The sequence below is a fragment of the Gambusia affinis genome, linkage group LG10, assembly GCF_019740435.1.
Source record: "Gambusia affinis linkage group LG10, SWU_Gaff_1.0, whole genome shotgun sequence".
Taxonomy (NCBI): Eukaryota; Metazoa; Chordata; class Actinopteri; order Cyprinodontiformes; family Poeciliidae; genus Gambusia; species Gambusia affinis.
The window spans coordinates 22870605-22889873 of NC_057877.1; the positions used below are offsets into that span (position 1 = coordinate 22870605).

The 19269-nt window shown below is 36.5% G+C and overlaps 1 protein-coding gene across 7 annotated transcripts in view; it reads left to right on the top strand.

Moving 5' to 3' along the window:
• The window catches only part of LOC122839125 (cAMP-specific 3',5'-cyclic phosphodiesterase 4C-like), a 116319-nt gene that overhangs the window by 81978 nt on the left and 15072 nt on the right, over positions 1–19269 (top strand). For 4 of the 7 annotated variants that reach the window (XM_044130461.1, XM_044130462.1, XM_044130463.1 and 1 more), the window contains 6 exons: positions 10527–10718; positions 12165–12206; positions 13067–13103; positions 15050–15123; positions 15204–15253; positions 16308–16420. In XM_044130461.1, coding sequence (XP_043986396.1) covers positions 10527–10718; positions 12165–12206; positions 13067–13103; positions 15050–15123; positions 15204–15253; positions 16308–16420 — 508 coding nt within the window. The remainder of the gene's footprint in view (positions 1–10526; positions 10719–12164; positions 12207–13066; positions 13104–15049; positions 15124–15203; positions 15254–16307; positions 16421–19269) is intronic. The other 3 variants (XM_044130464.1, XM_044130466.1, XM_044130467.1) reach the window with 1 other exon arrangement.

Sequence of the window (19269 nt, forward strand, 5' to 3'; positions counted from 1 at the left end):
TTTATCACCGACATAGTCGTGAGTGGTCCGCATTCACAGCGGGACGCCAGGTAGGAACCGGGGAACTGAGGGAACTGTTCAGTTTTTGTCAGAACATAAACATAAATCCTTGCATTGTTTAAATAAAAGAGACTGAGTTATTATATATGATGGAAGTTCCTGCAGTTTTGATTGATGTTATTAGAGGAAAATTAATTAAAGTTATACAGTGAATTCCCAACTTACGATGTAAATAAATTGGAGTTTTGTTATATTATGAAAACCTAAATGAAGTAAAGGAGAAAAATCATATTAATAATGAAAGGCTTTGTGTCGCTGCTGCAGGTCTTTTTACTTGTAGTACAGAAACATATATATGTTACTGCTTTCTTGGTTTTATTTGGGTCACTTTATGTAAAGTTTGCTGATTGGGGAGGATTTTAGTAGCTTTGTGCACAGTCTGTTAGGACTGATTGAACAAAGTATTCAGTTAAGAAACTGGATTTTATCCAAAGTAACTTGGATCAGAACTGATGCAGGATGAAGTCCCAGTCTGGTCCTGCACTGTGTGCGTTTTATATCCTTCTGACAAAAACACAAATATGTTTAATTCTTCTTTTATTGCATATTTTTTTACTGTCCTTCCTCCTGTTGTTTGGTATAAAATCGTAGAGTAGGTCCTCTAATGGCAGAAGTGAATCTTTTCTCTAGACCTGGATGGATTGATTGATGAAAATGTCTTGGTATTTATGGTAATTAAATTTTAAGAAGTATTTTTTTGTATTTGGTGGTTCAGGCTGGATTACAGCAGGATTTACTGAACTTCCTGTTTTTGCAGAGAGAAAAATAACAGTAGATAAAATGATCTGATTTTATTAATTCAACAGTGTTAATTCAACATTATTCCCATTTCAGTTTACATTTTATTTTCCAGTCTGACTTTTTTTAAATTTAATTTAAATACATTTTCCTAACTTTTTTATTGATATTACACTTCATGGAACAACAAAACGTCTAATATAGACATTTTGGCAATATGTTCCCATTTAACAACTTACAATTGGCAATACTTATTTTTATTTTTAAATGTATTAAAAGAGAGAGAAAACAAAACAAAAAACCCTGCATATGATTTAACCAAAGAAATGTAGCAGGAAAAAGTACATAAACATTGTTACATTGAGAGTGGGGTGACAAATCTTACTTTTTAATCCTACATTTATTTATTTTCTCATCTAATATTTCCTTTTTGTGTTTCCTGAACATATTAGCTTTGCGTACATTAAGCTACACCGTCTATAAATGTTCATATTGTTGGACAGATCATCAGATACATAAATAGCTAAATATTTGCTCACAGTACAAACTTTATATGTGTTTATTTCTTTCTTTCTTTCTTTCCTGTTTTATGTTTAAAGATGTATCTGTATGAATGGTTGATTGATGCTTAGTTTCTTTTGCTTTTTCTTCAAACCACTCCTTTTCATTCAAACCTTTGTTTAGATCATTTTCAGAGCAGAATGTTATTTATTTACCATTAGCTTGATTCCTTTTTTTGCAGATTTAGCCAGCATTTTGTTGAATTCAACACTGATTTAGTCAATTAGAGAGTTAGTCATGACAGTGAACCTCAGTTCCTAACATGATGAAATCACATAAGCACATATAAGACCCGTCCACGCCGACGTTGTCTCCAACTTGTCGTGTCCTGCTGATCACAGATGTGATTGGCTGCTTCTGAGCTAATTAGGGGAGGAAGTGGCGCACTCGTTCCTCACCTCCAGCCTCGATCACCCTGCACTGAACGGCTCCAATTAATGCCATATGTGCATGATTAGAGGAGCGCTCTGAGCCTGTCCTGTTGCTGGGCAAAGACGCTGCGTTTATGTGAGTCTGCGTGTGTGTTTGAGTGTGTGTTGTTGGCCCGAACTAGCCTTTCCAGTTGTGTACCAGTGTGATGCCGGGTTGTTTGATTTTTGGGTCGATGTGAGAGCCAAATCTAGATCTCTGCTGCTGGGGCCTGTAATTACACACACACTGCCTCTCTCTGAGTGTGTGTGTGTGTGTGTGTGTGTGTGTGTGGGCGTGTGTGTGTGTGTGTGTGTGTGTGGGCGTGTGTGTGTGTGTGTGTGTGGTTTGTCCTGGTGCACTACCCCTTTCAACCAGTATCTAATGATGTTAATGCTGATCAGCCACTGTATGGATTCCTGCCTCGCTGGAGGCGCAGAGCTAATCGCTGCAGATATGATCGATACCCATCCTGAGGAGCAAATCAACCTTTGAGGCAAACTCCAAAAAGTTTAACCTCTACAGCTCCACCGAGTCATGTCTACCAACAGCAACCTTTTATATGTAAGATTTAGAGCGCATGTGTCAAACTCGAGGCCCGGGGGTCAGATCTGGCCCACAGCAGCCTTTTATGTGGCCCTCTGTGATCAAAATGATATCAATAAATCCCTCCAGTTTTTCACAGACCTGCAAAATTCACATAAAATCAACAGATCCCCACATTTTTGTCTTATCTCTACTGCAAGTTTCTCTGAAAATTGTCCAGAAACATTGGCTTTAAGTGACTGCTGCCTCAGCCTTACTTGATATCAAGTTATAGACTGTGTCAGATACAGTGATTAATAAAAGAAAATCACATTTAACATCATACTTTGGCACAAATATAAGAAAAAATCCTTACAAATGTTTTTTTTTTTTTACTTTTTTGTTTTTGATTGCAATAAAACAAACACAAAAACAATCACAAAATCCTGGATGGACTGATCAGTGTGAAAAGATGTTCAATATTTAATTTTAAGAGACACTTATTGAATTCTGAAACAACTATTTATTGGTATTAATAAAATCAAATTAATCGCTTTTATTGATATATTTTGGCACAACCGGCCCTTTAAGAGCATTTAAAGGGCCGGTTAAGAACATTTAAATAACCGGTCAGGGGCATCAAAATGAAACAGAGTTTGAAGCAGTAAAAGTGACAAGAAAAACTATTTATTCTTTATCTTTTTTATATAACACGAATATCGCTATTGAAAAACACATCCATTTTTATAAGCATGGATAATAAATCAGTAACAATATCATGATAGAAACATGATCGATATCAGTAGATTCGTCTGATAAAATATTCAATAATTTCACTGAACTCCGATTCAGAACCGCACAGCATTCTGGGAGATGTAGGCAGAGGAAAGGCATTTGCTGCTTGACCGCTCACGACTAACTAAGCTATGTTGGTGGGCTCAACTAGTTCTCCCACTCTTTCGTTTCCTAGCAACGAGTTCTTGAGTAACTTGTGGTTACCTAGCAACGAGCTGTCTAGTAACCTTCAGATTTTGCCACTGTGCCTCATAACTGCTTAAAAATAAGAAAATTAAAACGCCTTGGAGTGAAAACTGGAAAGGTTTGGCAATATTTCAAACATTTAGAACAAAAAAATCTAATCAATAATTATTGATTTTGACTAATATGAAATGCTTACATAATGATATGCGTAGCAACCATTTATAATATGCTTCTTTAGGACACCAGTCACGTAAATAAGTGTGATTTCTGTCACTAAACTGCTTACAGCATCAAATTTTCAAATTTATTGAGATTCATTGATTGTCTCATTGAACAAACAGTGGAGAAAATAGTGAGAATAAAAACAGACAGTATTTTTAAACATTGTAACGTTGAATTTAATATTCTGGTCATGGCAAGAAATGTATCAAGATAAATGATGAACACATTAAATGGAGTAAACGGCCCTGGATTCAAGGATTTGAAAGTACATAATAAATATATTAAAATAAATTTAAACGTGAAAAATATTTCATGACTTTGTTTTTTTATTCCTCGATTAAAATAGCATCTATTTACCTACTTTCTATACAGAGCCTTGTTTTAAGTCAGTAAATCCTTATTAATGATTTAAAAAATACTAATTCCACAGGCAGATTATTTAATTTATAGCAAGACATTATTCACTTTAAACACTGTATCCATATCTTGATGAAAAGTGTAAGATGCAATAAAAACCAGGACAAAACACGTGGTTAGATTTTGTGTTTTTGCAGAGTATTTATCTTTTCTGCAGATCTTTGTATTGATTGGCGTGAGGAAGAAAGCGGCCGCAATAAAACTCATCAATCTATCCATCTGTTCATCCATCCATCTGTCTTTTTATCCAGTTTATCTGTCCATTATTCCATCTTTTTATTTTTTCCTTCTATAAATTCCCCAGTTTTTGTAAAACTGATAAAGTTTAAGTCAAATATGGAATTTGACATGGAAAATAGAGCAAATTTTTTTATTCCTAGCTCTCAGCTGCTTCAGTCAAAACATCAAAACATTTAGATGCTTTTCTTTATTTTGAATTAAATTTGCTTATAATAATTTATAATTTGCTTATAAAGATCTACTCTGATGATATTCTACAGCGACTTTATTTGCTGAGCAGAGTAAACAGATTTTTAAATACTCAAAGTTGTATTTTTTTTCAACTCTTCCCGTCATTTTAACTAAAATAAATTAGTAATAATACCAGAATATGGACTGTTGGTCCTTATAAAACCAAATCTTTTGATTTTAAACCTCAGTCGTCAGCTCTTTTCTTGGGCAAGAGTCGATCCTCCGCCTTTAAGTCAGAGGTGACAGAAAAATAATAAATACCCCAGCTGCTGTGACTGGCTGCTCCGCTCCACTCCTGTCGGCTATATTTAGAGCCATGAGCTGCTCTGTGATCAGATGTTGATGTTGGACACAAACTGCTCGCTCCGTTTGAACAGAAAGCCACAGTAGATTGGTCAGGTTAATAGAAAGAGCAGCCGGCCTTTCATGGAAGTTTGCAGGTACATCAAACACCCAAACAGATCGAGTTCAGCTCCCAGCAGGGAGCAAGCTGGTTTGTATGACCTATAATTATTATTAACAATATCTAAAAAATCAACAAAGACAATCAGGAATCTGCTAGCATCCCTGTTTGGTGTTTTTTTGTAGGGAAAAACCATAAAATCCCTGGAAAAGTTCAGTTTTCTCAAAGATGACCATGTTTCGATCTGTTCTTTACCTGGAAGAAAGAAAGCTGAGAAAAAGGAAGGAATCAAATGGATGGAAAGACATGGGGATAGAAAAGAGAAAGATAAAGGAATAAAAAGGAGAAACTAAAAGAAAAACAAAAAAATCTGTGGAATAAAAAGGAGACACAATTAAAACTCAAGATAGAATAAAAATCAGTGGAATAAAGAACAGAAGGAAGACAGAAAATAGAAAGAACAAAGTGATGAAAGTTTAACTTCATTAACTTTGTTATCTGTTTCATATCTGTGGCTTCGTGTATATCTGACAGTTTTTACACCTTAATGATTGTTTTACCTCGTGGCAGAAATGGCATAAATACGAATCTGCAGATCTTTGAAACTTCTGTAAGAGTTTCATGTTTAGATCTCCAGTTTTCCTATAATTCAAGAAACTGCACTTGTCTCTGAGAAACTTGCATCTATCTGAAAGCCAAAACCAGCAGAACATCTGAAATCAGAGGATTTGTTGTGGGAATATGGCCGCCGGTTTGAGCTGAGGTGCAGATTAAAGGTTGATGAGTGAGTTCACCTCCAGAGGAGAAGTACAGTTTGAACTTTGCTCTCTTATTTTCTTTCTGCACAACTCTGAGGCCGACAGAAATAACCACAGTGCTTGTTTTTCTGCCACCCTGCGGCCCGGCCACCCTCTTTTGTGTGTGCAGTCGCGATGACATTTAAACACACAGAGAGCTCGAGCGTTCAGGACGAACGAGTGAGAGGAAAAGATCTGTTTGGCACGGCGCTGGATGAGGGGGGAAGCGGCTTGCTTCTCTGCTGCTTTCAGATCAAATGCACAAAAGTCTTTAAGCGTAAAGCAAGCAAACACTCGCTCACTCTCATGTGCATCCTCGTGTTTTTATATTTAGCGCTAAACTTGCTGGCAGGATCTCACTGCGATGGTTTGCGCTAACCTGGCCTTCCTGGTGCGAAGTTTCGGGCTCCTTCAGCCGATTCCCACGCTCTGAGGAAAGAAAAGACACAGGAGGAACAGTATGTGTGTGTGAGTTTTGACCTTTGTCCTTCTGTCATCTCCCCATAAATAAAGCCCCTCTGGCCTTGATGGTCATTTTCTGAATCATTCTTCACATATATAGATGAAAGTTTCTTAAATCCCTGAGCTCCGGCTCCCAGGAGCCTCTTCACAAACACACAAGGCTGGACAGCAACTGGAGCTGATGAAGCTTTTCCCATTTGACGTCTTTTCAAGTTGAAATATGGTTAAGCTTTGATAACAAAGATCCCAAATGAAGGAGATGACTCAAGTTGGAAGAATGTGATTCGCATTAGTTTAACAAGAAACAGCTCAAAATACGAGACGGTTTAGTTTTAATAGGTAGATTAAAACTAAACTAATCTAACTAGATTAGCTTTGTCTGTCTAAAACTAGACAGATAGATGTTCTTGTTAATCATCCTATATCTTGCTGAAAAAATGGCCTAGTCAAAGTCCAGATCTAAGTCCATTTGAGATTTTGCAGTGAGTTTATGTACCAGAGGTTCACTGTCCAATGTGATCAAGCCTGACTTAGTTTTCATAAAGAAATGCTTCCTAGAAAACCAGATGTGGTGGAAAGAATAATGCCAAGACTGGCTTTACCTCCAGATTTTTATTTTTTTTAAATGTTGAGAAGGATGTCCTTGTAAAGTTTGTAGTTGCAACAATTAGACATTTATTTATTCATTCATTCATTTTTAGTGGAACCACTCTGATTCTTTGTTGGTGTTTTAGTGATTTTTGTTTGTGTGTAAATTAACCAAACATCTTATCACGATAGACAACCCTAACTCAGGAAAGAAACTTGATATAAAGTGAATAAAAACAGATTTAAACAACCTTTCCGATTAACTTCTTTAGAGAATAATTCCTCCTCAGGCTTCAGGCTAAACATCCTGTGAACAAAACGGGGAGGTGAGGATGTGGGTGTTCGGGCAACTCTTTGTTTATAAGAAAGGACAGTTTAGTAAAATAGACTTAAAGCGTGCAAGAAAAAAAGCTGTAATGTACGTCAGAGAAATGGAGAACAATGCAGAAGCCAGGAGACGGCCGAGGTCACGCATGTTTTAAACGAAACGGCCTTCCTGTCGGTCTGTATGCTTTCAGTGTTGAGAAGAAGTCAGAAATATAAGCTAAAAGAAGATATAAAGATCATAATATTTAAATGTTTCGCCTAACAAATCTCCTATTGTTTCTTATTGGTTGACAAAAGCTGACAGAAAAGTTTGCGAGTGGAAACGACAGAACGTCAGCTATTGCAGTTTCTCATATTGTTCACTAGTGGGCGCTGTGGTCCCGTCCAAAGGCTGTTGAGGCGCTGCTTTGTTCTTCACCATAACTGATAAATTAGTTCCAGACATTTTATAACTGGAAAAAAAAATTCATGGATTTCTTACTACAGCTAAATGTGACACATTAACAAAAGACTGGCACATTAATTTGTAATAAAATTGTCTTAAAAGTCAGTTTTAGGTCTGGATTTTGCTGAAATAAATGGCAAATAAAAATTTGAAGGCAAACATTGATTCTAATTCTCATTCTATGGAAAATATGCAGCATTTTATGTTTTATAATTTTACAGTTTTATTATGAGTGCACGGATTAAAACACAATAAAATTGTGGAAGAAATCATTTAAAAAATGTATTTAACCATCATTTAAATAAGTTATACAACCAATAAATTGTGTTAAATAATTTTTATCTTTCTCCAAGTTTGAAATGCTGCATTTACTTATGAATCTGGTTTTGTGACTGTCTGTGCATGCATCCATGTTTAACAATGATGCATTTGTTTATTTATTTTTCATGATTTTGACTTTAAAAGTCAAAATTCTGAGAAAAAGTCAGAATTAGTTTGGGGGTTTTTTGTCAGTGGCCCAAATCCTCTTCTGTAGTTCAAAGATTTATTTCCGAATTACCTTTTCTTGCAAAATTCATGTATCAACAATAAAGTATGCTGCTCTTCATTTAATTAAGATAATTAAGAGTGGCTAAGAGAAGCTGTATGAAGGAGACAGATGAATGAAAAGAGAAAAATAGGGAATATACTGTAAAGACGTCGGGAGGTGAGCTTTTCCTCGGAGTTACCTTGTAGTATTTAAAAATAGATTCTCTCGTAAACATGGCTTTGAAGGAGAAATCATCTCAGCTGCCTGCAGAGTGAGGGGAGGGAGCGTATCTACGTAAGCATCGCCACTAGTCTCCCAGTTCACCTCTTTCCTGTCACGTAGATCTATTTTTAGCCTCTGACGTCACTGGGCTCCTCTGATGGAGCCTGTCACGGCCCACTACACAGATCCAAGGGAGGAGAAAGCGGGGTGCCGCTGCTGAGCGCGGCGGTGGGGGCGGGGGGGTGCTGTCATTGAGGTAAACCCTGCTGCTGAAGCCCCGCCTCTCTCCACCTCGCCACACCAATCCGCTGTGAGTCGCTAAACGCATCAGTGTGCTGGATGCAGCCTTCACAGCTACCCCTCCTCGTCTCTCCATCTCTATCTGCTTCTGTGAATTGGACTGGGTCCATTCACAGTGAGTTGCATAATAGCACTCCTTCATTTATCTGAACTATTACTGGTGAAGCCCTGCAGACAGCGCTAAAAATAGCCAGAGAGGCAACCTCAGTGCTCTGGTTTCTATTGATGTGACCAGGGAAGGGAGGAGAGCAGCTGAACAGATCCCAAAAATGGATCCCATTGACGGAAACGCACTGAAATAAATGCACAAAAGCTCTGCTGAGGTTTCCGTTCAGTGTTTCAGTCACATGCCGGGTTATAAAGCATTTGCATTTATTTTTAGCATTTTAAAGCAAAATGGAAGAATGTTCAGATTCTAAATCCTGATCAGAAGAATCTATTTTTGTCTTTATTCAGCCTGAAGAAGATGTGGTAGAATTTGATTGAAAGCACCAGACCCAATGAAAGATGCAGAGTAACGATTTATTTCTGGTCCTACCTTTGAAATCTAGTTGCTGCACTCTGACGTTCTCCTCCTAACCGTCATTGACCCGTTCTGGAGCTGTTATCACTGGTGCCGGGGTTTTTTAGGTCATAATGTGCTGACGTAACGCGCCGGTGTTGACCTCAACACGGAGATAGCGAGCAGAAAGATGTGCGTATGTGTGTGTTTGATTGCGAACAGCCAGTAATCACAAGGTGACCCGTTCTGCAACCGGGCGGGCGTTTTTCACAAGTTCACTTTCCCATTTGGTTCTCGAACTTCATTCACAATTTCTGTCGTGTTGTGCTCCCAATGCATGTGTGTCAGTTCATGCAATTGTTCACATACATCTGGGCCTTTGACACAATGATGCATCAAAACTGTTAATACACTGTAAAACATTTGAAGGGGGTTTAACTTTAACTTGAAAATCCACCTGCTGCCTTGAAAATACAATTTAAGTCAACAAGAAAATTGTTTTGGTTTTAACTCAGAAATTAAAGTTCATGAAGTTGATTTAACAACAAGAGACAATTTCTCTAAACATTGTTTTTAAAGTTCGTTAATCTTGAATTGTGGGTTTTAACTTAATGCTGCAATTTAAACCAAATTATTATTTCACAACATGGAAGAAAAAAAACCTGCCCTCACCTAGTTAAAGAGCTATTTCTGTTATTTTACTCACAATAACAATAACATAATAGTAAAAAATATCTACTTATTGTACTTTAGAATCATTAAAATTCCTGTTTCAAGTTTCATGAACTAAATTTCTGATCTGATAATGAATTAATGAACTTTTAGTGTGAACAGGACATAAAAATAAACATTTGCCTTAATAAAACACAGGAGTCAGATCAATGTAACAAACTGTATAACTTATTTAAATGATGCCGCTAAGCATTCTGGGAAATAGTTCCCACTGTCTTTTTCTTCTTTCAGTTTTTTTAAGTGTTAACCTAAAAATTCTTGTTTATTCAACTCTTTTAATTAATAAGAAGTTAAAACAACTTATTACTGTAAGTTTATCTTTCACAAACTCACATTTAAGTACAAAATCTGAAACTCGATAATTGTTTTTATTTAAACAGTAGAGGATAGTAGACACAACTAAATGAAGGTCAAATGTTTTACAGTGTCGGATAAATTGTTTCAAAAACTGTAAATTGTTTGATTTACTGATTTAACCAAAGTAATGAACAATAATATTCACACCAACCAACAGAATCACAAGAACTTTTTATTGTTTCAACTTTTTCATTTTATTAGCTTGTTATAGTTGGAAATTGAAGATTTGAGTTTTCTAATCAGTAAGAAAACCTGTAATTTATGTCCACTATTTCACCATGTCAGACTTTAATCTTTCCAGCTGAAAAGTTTACTTGTAGATTTTCAGCATTTCCACACATTTATCCAAATGGATGCATTCTTGACCCAATATGAAGATCAACTTGGCATAATTTGGTTAAAATTGTAGTAACGTGTTAAAATTCCATGAAAAATCAGATTGTGTTGTAACTGTTGGGTATTTTGTTCTCCTTTTGCAGTTTTGATGTGGAGAATGGCCTGTCGGTGGGTCGCAGTCCACTGGACTCTCAGACGAGCCCGGGATCCGGTCTGGTACTTCAGGGCAACTTCCCTCACAGTCAGCGCCGGGAGTCTTTCCTCTACCGCTCCGACTCAGACTTTGACCTGTCGCCCAAAACTATGTCTCGCAACTCGTCCACTGCCAGCGACCTGTGAGTAAATGAACACGCTGCGTTTTTCATACTGTGCTTCATTTAAACCAGCTACGTTTCATTTTCTTTTAGTTTGTCGTCATGAAAGCCTAAAAGAGGATGTGCGACAAATTAATAAGATACCCTGTAATTGAATTTTTCGAAAACAGTAACCTCAAGAATAAGAAAAAAACTAATTGGACTTCAGAGGCTTGATGTGGTTCTGAACAGATCACTACTCTTAATTATAACTCATTTATAAATCAGTTAATATTTGTTAGGTTCATATGGGCAGCGTCAACATTACTGTAGTACTTATAGATCATTTAAGTAGAGATGAACTGATCAGTCAATCAGATATGATTGGTGATTATAAGGTCAAATACTGAAAAATCAGTTTTTTTGGTTCTGTGAAAATGTCACAGTTTTTTGAATTTGAATAAAAACCAAAACAGGACCGATGTTTTAAGCAGAAGTGATGTTACTCTTCATTTTCTGCTGGATATCAAACTCTATACTCCTCTGTAAAAAAACTACGAGACCACTAGAAATTGTCATGGGTCTGCAGAAATGCACTGTTCCCAACCACAAACAACCAATCACAGCCAGGAAGAGGGTCTTCACGGTGTCAATCAATCTTGTGTCCGCGCTGCTAAATGTGCTAATAGCTGAAAAATAACTTACAGTTCCAGGAAAACTGTTTATCTGCCGTCATCAGTGATTATGTTAACTAGCCTGAGCATTCCTGGCAGATTTTAGCGCAGTGTTGTATACAAAAGCATGATTAACAGCGACAAGACCCGCCTCCTGGCTCTGATTGGTTGTTTCCAGTTAGAACTGGGAGATGACAGAGGAGTTTGTCGCTCTCATACTGTCCTGTCATGACATAGAGTCAGTTTTAACATACAGCTCTGGAAAAAACTCAGAGGCCTCTTAAAATGATCATTTTCTCTGATTTTACTCTTTATAGGTTTATATGTTTGAGTAAAATGAACTTTGTTCTTTTATTCTATGAACTACTGACAACATGTCTCTGAAATTCCAAGCAAACATTTAGTAAACAACAATACTAATGTTTTAACTCAGGAAGAGTTCAGAAATCAGTATTTGGTGGAATAACCAGGAGGTTTTCAATGGGGTTCAGTGCAGTTGCTCTTTGTTTTTTTCCAGAGCTGAATATGAACCTGCAGGAAAGTTTTTATATTTTACATCTAAAAACTGAATCTGCACCTCAGACTTTGTTAAAAGTTATTATCAAACCTGCATCGCTCTAGTTTACTCTCATTTAAATGTTTTGTTTTTAGGTTTTTTAACACAACTGAAGATTCAGCAGGTTAAAGTTTTGCCCTCAGTTTATGCTCATTTGTTCACACAAAGATTTCTCTGTGCAGCTAGAGTTTGTTTAGAGCCGCTCACTGTATGAATAGGGTCCCAACCACCAATAGCTGTTGCTCCTTTGTTTTGAAGGGAGGAAGGATTGAAGCATTGGGAAGTTAATTGGCTACCTCGGTGAGACAACGTGTGAAGATTCCTGTGTTTTTCTTTCCTGTCTGTCTCCTTTGGGCTTCTCCATGTTTCCTGAACCTTCTGCTTCCACTTCTCTTTGTTTTGAACTTGAAGTCCTAGCAAGCATTCAACAGAACTGAAATCACCCATATTTCATTTTTCATTAGGAGAATGAATTTGGCACTGATTTCAGAAATGTTTGCTAGAAAGTGATGCACAGACTGGTTTAATTTTCCCAGCAGCATGATGTATGAAGGTGCTTAAAGGGAAAGTTCAACTCTTTGAAGTGGAGTTCTGTTATAAAAGATTATGATGTCCAGTAAATTTCTCACCTGCAGAGAAGACACAGCTTTCCAAAAGTTACAGATTGTGTTTGAGGTGTTTTAGTATGACAGAAGTCGATTTTTAAATTTTTATGAGAGCAAAGATGCATAGGAGCTGCAGGGAATATATTTTTTATCCATAACCTGAAAGCCCTGCTTCAGAAAAATGCCAGAACTTTCCCTTTAAGGTGCATGCTGTGGCTCCTTTCCACACAGCACTCGGAGCATGAACACTTCTCCTCCCCTGCTCTTAATACACAAACTTGTTTCCGAGGCCTTGTGTGTTTTCGAGACAATTAATTAATATAATTTTAGGACTTCCTCCCCTTTAAAGCTTCACCAGCTGTTGAGATGAACTGCATTTATGTAAATAATACCTTTCCCTTTGCCCAGTGTTAAGCTCAGAACAAACATGTTTTCAGCAAACTGCAACTTTCCTCCAATATCCTCATGCACTGTCTATTTGTCTTTAATAATCTTGGTTCAAATGGTTTTCCTTTTACGTGACTTTTTACCAGATGTTTGTGTGTGATGTTTCAGGCATGGAGAAGACATGATAGTGACTCCATTTGCACAGGTCAGTCCCATTATAACCTATCCTTTAAAGTTGATTTTCATCATATTTCATCAAGAAATGTAGGACATCTAACATTAATCAACTCTGGAAAAGACGATTATTGATAGATGTGGAACCATAAAAGCATTATTTATCAGTCCCTTTAGGATTTTTGCTATCAAAATCACTGATTGTGTGGTGCTGTAAATATATTCCTCATTAAATGCCTTCCAAAATCTTCATATCGAAGCAAAAAAGTTCAGAAAATAAACAAACAAACAGATTGGACACAAATTTTAGTATTTAACAATGATAATTAGCTTGATATCTGCAGACACAGATATCTTATGTATGTCAATAATGTTGCGTTTTGTTATTCTCCGTATCGATCAGAGTATTTCTTGACATAAAGTAAGGATAAGGTAGCAGTTTAGCTAAAGTAAGAAATACTGCCACCTGCAGGCGGGAGGTAGCAGTCACTTAAATCCACTTTTTATCCATTTTGGCTGGAAATTTTCCAATTAAAAACTGCAGGGACTGTTTTACCGACCTTTTATGCACAAAAGAGCAGAAAGCGTCAAATATTAGGACACTTCTAGGTTAATTACGTTTAGATTTTATTGGGCTGTTATAACCCAATAAAATCTACACGGTTGACTAAATAAGAAAAATGCTTAATACTAATTGTGCCAATTTCTGCTGAACTGTGTTTTATCTGAAGTAATTGAAAATTATTTTACTATTATACTTAAATTCATATTGGCAAAAGGTTGTAATTCTGTCCATATAATCAATGTGATGTTGGAGGTTACTCATCAGTCTGAGAAATAAGAGATGGTTCATTTCTCACAGAAAACACCCACACACATTCTCTTTGTACTGCACAGCTTGTTCTGACTATTTATCTCCTTAGCATTCTGTATACAAGGGATTTTCCACCAATTTACTCTGAGTTCACCTGCAGGAAACAAAAAATGCATTTTTCCCTCCCAATAAACATCTACACACTCATTAATGTAGAGTTTGAAGTTGATTTTTGCAGCTTTAGACCCAAAATGTACATTAAGTTGTGCATTTGTTGTTTAATGTGTTAAAACCAATTTTTTTTTTTTTTTACATTTGAAGCATTCAGATTAGATCATTTGTCTGGAAAAAAAATAGTGATATTTAAATCCTAAAGATAATGTCTTATAGCACCTTAAATCTAAATAAAGATGGGCCGGTTACTGACATCAAGACTTTCAAAAGGTAAGGTATCAAAACTGCTAAACCTTTTATTTGCTGTTCCTACAATTTAACATCCTTTCAATGAGATTGAGAGAAAATAGCAGGAGGCTCAGAGTTTTCTCTGGGAAAATAATGCAGCGTTGCTCCACCCCCACCTGTTTATTTGCACTGCAGGTTAGCTGGCTGAAAGAATAGCAATATAGGAGGAATAAAGAGTCAAAAAAAAGATGGTGGAGGCATCATTGTCCTGTGGGGATGCAAGGCGCATGCAATCAATATTAATAGAGTAAAACCGTAAAACTTTTTTGAAACATTTGCCAAAATAAGAGGACAAATGCACAAAAGTAAATTTGGAAAAATAAATTTGTGCAGAAAAAGGCAAAACACTGAGGTGTTACGATAAAACATTTTAGACCACAAACTCCATGTTTAATTTTCCCATATGTGTTTGTTCGTTCTCTAAGGACTGTAATCTATTGTGATTTCCAGCAAAATATCTGTAAACTTCTTTTTAAATAATCTTCCAGTGCAAACTGATTAATTTAAAGATTTATATAATCACATTTGCGCAAAGAACTGCAAAATCTTTGAGAAAAAATTTTCTGCTATGACAAGCTGTTAACTGATAAATTGATCTTTGTTTTGTCAGAGTAAAAACTCTAATACAGAAGTGTGTGGTGGTATCATGTCTTTAAAAAATGTGTAATACTCCTTTAAGAAGCTTTCTTTGCTTTCTGCAGGTTCTGGCCAGTCTGCGAACAGTAAGAAGCAACGTCGCTGCTCTGACGCATCTCCAAGATCGTGTGGTGAACAAGTAAGAGCAGAGTTAAGGAATGACAAACTGCTGGATGGTTTTGTTAATTTTACCAAAACTTCACCTGTTTCCTGATCCAGACGACCATCAAGCGCCAGTCAGCCGCCGCTGTGCAAACCGTGTCTCTCAGGTCAGTTCATGATGGGACTTTATGAAGTTGTAGCTGCAGATAAACGTGTTTAGTTTTAAAGTTTATTTGTTTCATTACAACTTTTTCTTTTCAACTGTGTCTAGGCTTGTAGCTCTTAAGTTTGCATACCCTGACAGAATCGATCATTTCTGATTAGATTTTAAAGAATGTGAATGTTAATTAAAAGAAAAGTTTTCTCATTTTTAGTTTTGGTTAAAGTCATTTACTATCAAACAATCAAGTGTGTGAAGCTTCCTAATTAACTCTGCTCAGAAGCTTACATAACACAATGTCTTGTCTTGATGGCCTATTCCAAGTTCAATAATCTTTTGATGGATTTGGTTTGGATGAATTTTAATTCTAGTTTTGTTTGAGAAAAATGCCATTTAAAATGACTTATCTGTTTTAAAAACAATGGAAATGTTGATGGGGACTTTTCTGTGTTTCATGCTTTCTTTACTTTTAAGTTTTGTGGCTCAGAAATTTTATAAAATTTATTATTTCACTACTGATGCATAAATCTGTGTGTTGTTCTTTGCCCAAATTAAATCTGATCAAAACATGTGAAATACATGTTGACTTTTACATCTTACATTTAATGTTTTCTGTTTTACTGTTTATGTTTTCAAACAATTTTCTGTTTAAATGAAGTTAACGATTAAATTATTCATTTTAAAAAAAACAACATAATCAATTGATTAAGTTTATTTGTACAGCACATTTCAATAACAAGGCAGTTCAAAGTGCTTTACATCATAAAAGCACAAAAATACAAATTCATAAAAGTCACCATAGAGTCAACAGTTGCGAAAACAATTTAAGCTTTTTCTAGACATTTATAATGAGTTTATTGAACTAAACTTGGGACAGATTCAAGATAAATGTTGTTCTCCCTTTCTGAGATGAACAATCGGTGGATTAGTCATTAGGAAAGTTTTAATAAACTCTTTGTTACACAGTTGGAAATCGCATCCTGATAATCGTTTCATTCGGAAGGTAAACCTTCTGCTGTCCCACCTTTTACTTAAAACGCATATTTTTCTTGACCTTTCAGAAGAGCCCTGTCAGAAGCTCACAATGGAGACTCTGGAAGAGCTGGACTGGTGTCTGGACCAGCTGGAGACGCTGCAGACGAGACACTCAGTTAGCGAAATGGCGTCCAATAAGGTAAAGGACTTCCTGTTGGTTGTCACGCACCACAACGCAGCTACAGCTGTTCCTGAATGTCTTACAGGTTCTGCTTATAAACTGTTTGGCTCACTAGTGCCATTTTAAAGCATGATTTGGACTTATAGCTGCAGTATGCAACTTTTATTTTAATTTCTGTTTGTTTTTTTACTTATTTGGTAACTCTGTCACCATTTTGTGACATTTCCCCCCTGAGCTAATGATACTGTCTGCAGAAATGCACAGTTCCCAAACAAAAACAACCAATCAGAGCCAGGAGGAGGGACTTAGCGCTGTCAGTCAAAATCGTGCACGTGCTGCTAAATGTGCTAAGGGCTGAAAAATAACCTACAGTTCCAGGAAAACTGTTTATCTGCCCTCATCAGTGTTTATGGTCACTAGCCTGAGCATTCCTGCAAGAAGCTGCAAAGCTAGTGCAGGATAGCACACAAAAGCGTGATTGACAGCGATAAGACCCGCCTCCTGGCTTTTATTGGTTGTTTCTAGTTCACAGTAAGAACTAATCTTCTTACTGTGAAAGAACAAATCTTTCATACTGTGCTGTCATGACACAGTGTCAGTTTCAACACACAGCTCTGGGAAAAAATCAAGAGACCACTTAAAATGATCATTTTCTCTGATTTTACTTTTTATAGGTCTATGTTTGAGTAAAATAAACATTCTATGAACTACTGACATGTCATTTATTTACAGAAAATTAGAAATGGTCAAATTTACAAAAAATATGCAGTGCTTTCAGACCTCAAATAATGCAAACAAAACAAGTTCATATATATTTAGAAACAGCAATACAAATGTTTTAACTCAGGAAGAGTTCAGAAATATTTGATGGAATAACCAGGAGGGTTTCAGTAGTTAAAATTTCAAATAATTAATTTGTCATATTTTCTGCAGCATAAAATCTTGTTCATATTGCTTAAAATAGTGACATCCCATATGAACAAAAAAATTTTATGTATTATGAAAAGACACACCAGGGTTGTATCATCCCTCCTCTAAAGAGTCAATTAGCATCACTTCTTTCTGTTTCTCCGCTCTGTGTGGTTTCTATGTCACACCGTCGGCCAATCAGCTCTCAGCTTTCCACCCAGCCTCTGAAGCCAGTCGAATATGATTGGTCGGAGGGTGACGGGGGGGCTGGAGGCTGCATGCAGGACTGAGAGGAGGGTTCCTCGCAGAAACTCCTTTCGTCCCTCTTTCTCATTGACAGTGTGCAGCCGTAGCTGGATAGGAGACTGCAGTCAACACCCTCCCTATTGCTCCTGATGCTGGAGATCTCTCCATCCCATCCCTGTATCCCCCAACCTTATCAGCACTGGGACTGTGGCAGGACATTTGCCATATTTTCTACAGGATAAAATCTTATTTACATTGCTTGGTAACAGTTGATTGGTAACTGGAAAAACTTGGATTTGAACTGCAACTAAGAGCAGCATGCGTTGGCTGACATGCTTCTGCTGGCAGTTTGGGTTTGTCTGTGCCGGAGACTCAGGCAGGTGAGTGACAGGGAAGTGGAGCTGGTTTCCCTTGTTTGGAGGCTTTGCAGAGGTGAGGCTGAGGGGGGATCTTAGATATAATGTTGAGAGAGGCTGACTGTCAGATCTTTTCAGAACTGGACCTACAAACAGGTTAATGCAGATGTATTGTGAAAAGCTGAATAAGTATTCCTAATGAGCATGATGCATGCAATAGATTCTGTATTTTGTGTTTGTAAGTTCAGGAAAAGTCACTGCAGATGAAGTACTATACTGTCTGTCACCTTTAGGATGTTTTTGGACACACCCGTATTTGTGTCACTCATGTAAACGCCTCAGCATCCCTACCGCTTGCCTCCTCCCTCAGTCACCACGTGCTGAAGCCATTACATAATCAGTGTGGACATCGCCACGGCGATAAATTCAGGAAGACACACTGAACATTATTGCTTGCCAAAAAAAAACGTATGGACAGGAACAACATCACTGTTTAACTTCTTCTTCTTCTTTTACATTGTAATTGAATACAGAGCAGAACATTTATCTTTAAAATATACAGTAACTACAGTAATGACAAGGTAATAAATGATTGTTTCTGCATGATAAACATAATCAGACTCAAAATAGCTCTTTAAAAACCTCAATTCAAAAGAAAAACATTCATACTATTTGAACTACAAATGTCGCTAATATCTGCATTCAGCAGTATCACCTCATTCAATAAATGTGAATATTATTGAATAGTTCAGCTATTTTAGGAACTTTATTACACATTAGATACACAGATGGATGTTTTTCACTTAAAACTAATAAAAATATGACATTTAAAGTTAGAATATTGCCAATAAAAAAATCTATTTTTAGAATCAGAATGGGGGATTAGTGAAAAGTATGTTTAATACCTGGCTAGAGGTTATTTTCAAGATATTTTTAATCTGACAAACAAGACTAATTAGGATGTATATTATAATTTAATGAAGGTGACTGTACAGATTGTTTTTACCTGTTCTTTTCAGTCACATGCTGCTTATTGTAAGTGACTTTGGCTGATAAAGATATTAAGTAAATGGTTTATATTATTGTTATATCACCAAATTTACCACAGCTATACCTGTCACAGAAACTACCGAAGAAAATTAAATTTTTCAATATTGTAAAGACATTATTGCAATAAATGTTTAGTACTAACCTGTAAAAAGAGGCTGTGGGGATTATTATTTCTCAAGTGAAAGCTAATTATGTAACTTCAGGAATTACAACATTCCTAATTACAGAATATTAACCAGCAGTATAAGTTAATTTTAGGCAATGTTAGCTAACATGGTAACAATAACAATAGCACATTAGCTCCTT